The sequence below is a fragment of the Belonocnema kinseyi genome, chromosome 10 (genome assembly GCF_010883055.1).
Source record: "Belonocnema kinseyi isolate 2016_QV_RU_SX_M_011 chromosome 10, B_treatae_v1, whole genome shotgun sequence".
Lineage (NCBI taxonomy): Eukaryota > Metazoa > Arthropoda > Insecta > Hymenoptera > Cynipidae > Belonocnema > Belonocnema kinseyi.
In genome coordinates, this window is record NC_046666.1 from 5824398 (window position 1) to 5828029 (window position 3632).

The following is a 3632-nucleotide window of genomic DNA, read 5'->3' on the forward strand; positions in this document are numbered from 1 at the left end:
AAAATACGTTATAGGTTTTTGGAGTCGCTAATTACGAATCTGGCATCCGTTGAACTCTATCGCTTCAGGTTCAAGGTCATTTTAAGGTCAAATCGAGAAAAACCGGTAAAAAAATTTTTAAAAAATATGTTTTAGGTTTTTGCGGACACCAGGTTCGTAATCAGCGACCCCAAAAACCTATAACATATTTTTTTTTTAATTTTTTACCGTTTTTTCTCGATTTGACCTTCAAATGACCTGCAAATGACCTTGAACACCAAAAATCCAAGTAATTAACCCCTCGTATATTTTCTTTGAATAAGAAGTTGTATTTATGATAAGTGTCCCTTCAAGGTTTCGAAAGGACGACGAACCCCAGAAACCTTATTGGAGATTTGGAGATGATAGTAGTAGAAGAGACGGCGAGGAGTATATAGATTCATACATTAATAGCCAAAATCCAGCATTAGATTACGAAGACAGATCCTTTATTAGAAATCGCAGTTTAGACAGGGACGTTGAAGATACACTTCGTTCAAGAACAAAAGCTAGAAATACGAGCAGGTACTCACTTTTCAAGTGACTTTTTTTTAATGATAAAATCACTGTGGTCACTTTTTTCATTGAAAATTATCACTTTGGTTAACTTTCTTTTAATAAATTGATCCAACGTCTATTGAAATCCCGAATTTCTCAAATTTTCCTAAATTCTTTTAAAATACTTTAGCGTGTTTTTAAATTTTCCAAGAATTATTTAATAAATTTCAATAATTATAAGGAATTCCAACTTATTTTAAAGATTTTATGGTATTTTTCAAAATTACAAGAAATTTTCAACTAAATACTTCAAACAATGAATGTGATGTTGGTGTTATTTGATTTGATTAATTTTTAGTTTATATTTTTTCGTTTCGAATATTTTTAAACTTAATGGTTAAATTTTTTAACCAAAAATAAGGTAGTTTAATTTTCATTCAGGAGAATTAATTTTGAATATTAAGAAAAAACTAATTTCTACATGATAGTTTATTTCTGTATCAGATCGCTGAATTTTATACTAAATTGTTGAGTTTTTAATCCAAACAGACGAAAGAAAGATAGTTAAATTATCAATTAAAAAATTAACTTTTAACTAAGAAAGCAATTTTCTACTAAAATTATTAATTTTTAATCATAAAACTTGTGGTTTTAAGAAAGTCGCCAATTTCCAACCAAGAAATTGAATTTTCAACCGAAAAAGATGAATTTTCAACGAAAAATGTGATAGTTTACATTTCTAGCAGAAAAATAGTTTTATTTAAACATTTGGATTTAATGATCAAAGACGAGATTTCCACAAAATACATACATTTTCAACCATATAGGTGAGTTTTGAACTAAGAAGATTAATTTACAACCAAAATGCCAGTCAAAAGTTTATTTGATTAATTTTTAGATTATATTGTTTCGTTTCTAACATTTTTTAACTAATTATTTGGATTAAAAGCAAAATTTTACAACCAAAAATTAAATTTTCATTGATGGGAATTAATTTTCAATAATAAAAAACGGCTTTTCTACATAATAGTTCTTTTTTTGTTATGAGATGGTTGAATTTGATACTGCTTTGTTGAAATTTCTAATCCAAAAAGACAAAGTTTCTATAAAAAAAGTTGAATTTTTCACCCCCGAAAATAAATTTTCAGTAAAACAGATAATTTAAAATCAGCCAGTTAAATTTTAAAACAAAATAGTTAAAATATCAGTTAAAAATTACTTTTTAACAAAAAAAAAGTTCTCAATTTCCAACCAAGAAATTAAATTTTCATCCTAAAAAGATGAATTTTTAACGAAAAATGTGAGTTTACATTTTAACAGAAAACTATATTTTTTGAAACAAATTTTTAAAAAAATTGGATTTAATGCCAGTCAAAAGATTTTTTGATTAATTTTTAGTTTATATTTTTTCGTTTTTAACATTTTTAAACTAAGTATTTGAATTAAAAACAAAATTTTGTACTAAATTGTTGAATTTTTAATCCAAAAAGACGAAATTTCTATAAAAAAGAAAGTTGAATTTTACACCCGGGAATATGAATTTGTAGCAAAAAAGTTCATTTTCTTTTTGTAAGTCAGTTGATTTTTTATTAAAGTAGTTGAATTTTTAGTTCAAAAATTACTTTTTAACAAAAAAAAGCAATTTTCAACTAAAATTATGGATCTTTAAACATTAAAATGAACTTTTAAGATAGTATTTCAAGTTTCAACCAAGAAGTTTAATTTTCAACGAAAAATTTAATAGTTGATATTTTAGCAAATAAGATTTTAATAAAAAAAGGGGATTTTTCAACAAAATAGGGCAATTTTCAACCAAATAGTTAATGTTTTTAACAAATTATTGGATTTCATAGCTGAAAGCACCAGTTTTTTGTACAAAATAGTTGAATTTTTAACCAAAAAAGTTAATTTTAACCAAAGAGATTAATTTTCTACCAAAAAAGAATTTCAAATAAATTACAGAATTTTTTTTTGTTAAAAAAAAATTTTACTACATACTATAATTTTTATACTAAAATAGATTAATTTCAGTTAAATTTTAATTTAAGATAATCGATTTTCATTTTAAAAAATTTGTCTACAAAATAGTTTCATTTTGTAGTAAATAGATGATTTTTCTACCAAATTTTTGATTTTTCAAGCAAAAAGGTCGACTTTTCAGTAAAACAGTTAAATTTTCAACATAAAAAATTAATTTTATCCGATCAGTTTAATTCTCAAACAAGTATTTATTATTAAAAAAATATATTTTTTGTTAACAAACAAAAAAACTAATTAATTTTGATACTCAAAATTTAACGATTCCATTTTCTTTGTTGATTTATCTTTTTTATTTAAAAATTTATCTTTTTGATTTAACAATTTAATTTTTTTAATTAATTTTTTTAACTGAAAATTTAACTATATCATTTTCGGTGAACATTTTTTTTCTTATTTAAAACTTGAAGTATTTTGTTGAAATTTTGTTTTTTTCGCAGGAAATCAAGATTTTGAATTTAAAATTCATCTTTTGTAGTAAAAAATTGATCCTCTTACTTAAAAATTGAACTGCTTTGTTCAAAATTTTATTTTTTGTTTGAAAATTAATTTTTGAACTGAAAATTTTACTATTCCATTTTCTTTGTTGATTTATCTCTTTGATTAAAAAATGTATCTTTTTGATTTGAAAAATTAATTTTTTTAATTTATTTTTTTGCCTGAAAATTTACCTATTCCATTTTTTTATTGGAAATCTTGTTGTAGTTGAAAATTCAACTATTTGGTTGAAAATTCATCAGTTAGGTTGAAAATTAAACAATATTTTTTTAAATCTGTTTTTTGTTGTTCAAAATTAGGTTTTTCCACCCAAAGTTTAAATATTCTATTTTTATTTTAAAATTTTGCGGTTTTCCTTAAAAAAAAATTTTTTTTATGGTTCAAATTTAATTTTTATTCAACTAAAAATTTAACTATTTCATTTTCGATGAAAGTTTTTATTTCTTAGTTAAAAATTAATGTATTTTGTTGAAATTTCGGTTTTTTTTTCGCATAAAATTAAGATCCTTACTTAAAAATTCATCTTTTGTAGTAAAAAATTGATCCTCTTGCTTAAAAATTGAACTGATTTGTTCCAAATT

General features: G+C 22.8%; 1 protein-coding gene across 1 annotated transcript in view; it reads left to right on the forward strand.

The window, feature by feature from the left end:
• Nucleotides 1-3632, forward strand: part of LOC117182015 (serine/arginine repetitive matrix protein 2-like) — a 112788-nt gene that overhangs the window by 77176 nt on the left and 31980 nt on the right. Inside the window, exon 10 of the mRNA XM_033375033.1 lies at nt 334-543. Coding sequence (XP_033230924.1) covers nt 334-543 — 210 coding nt within the window. The remainder of the gene's footprint in view (nt 1-333; nt 544-3632) is intronic.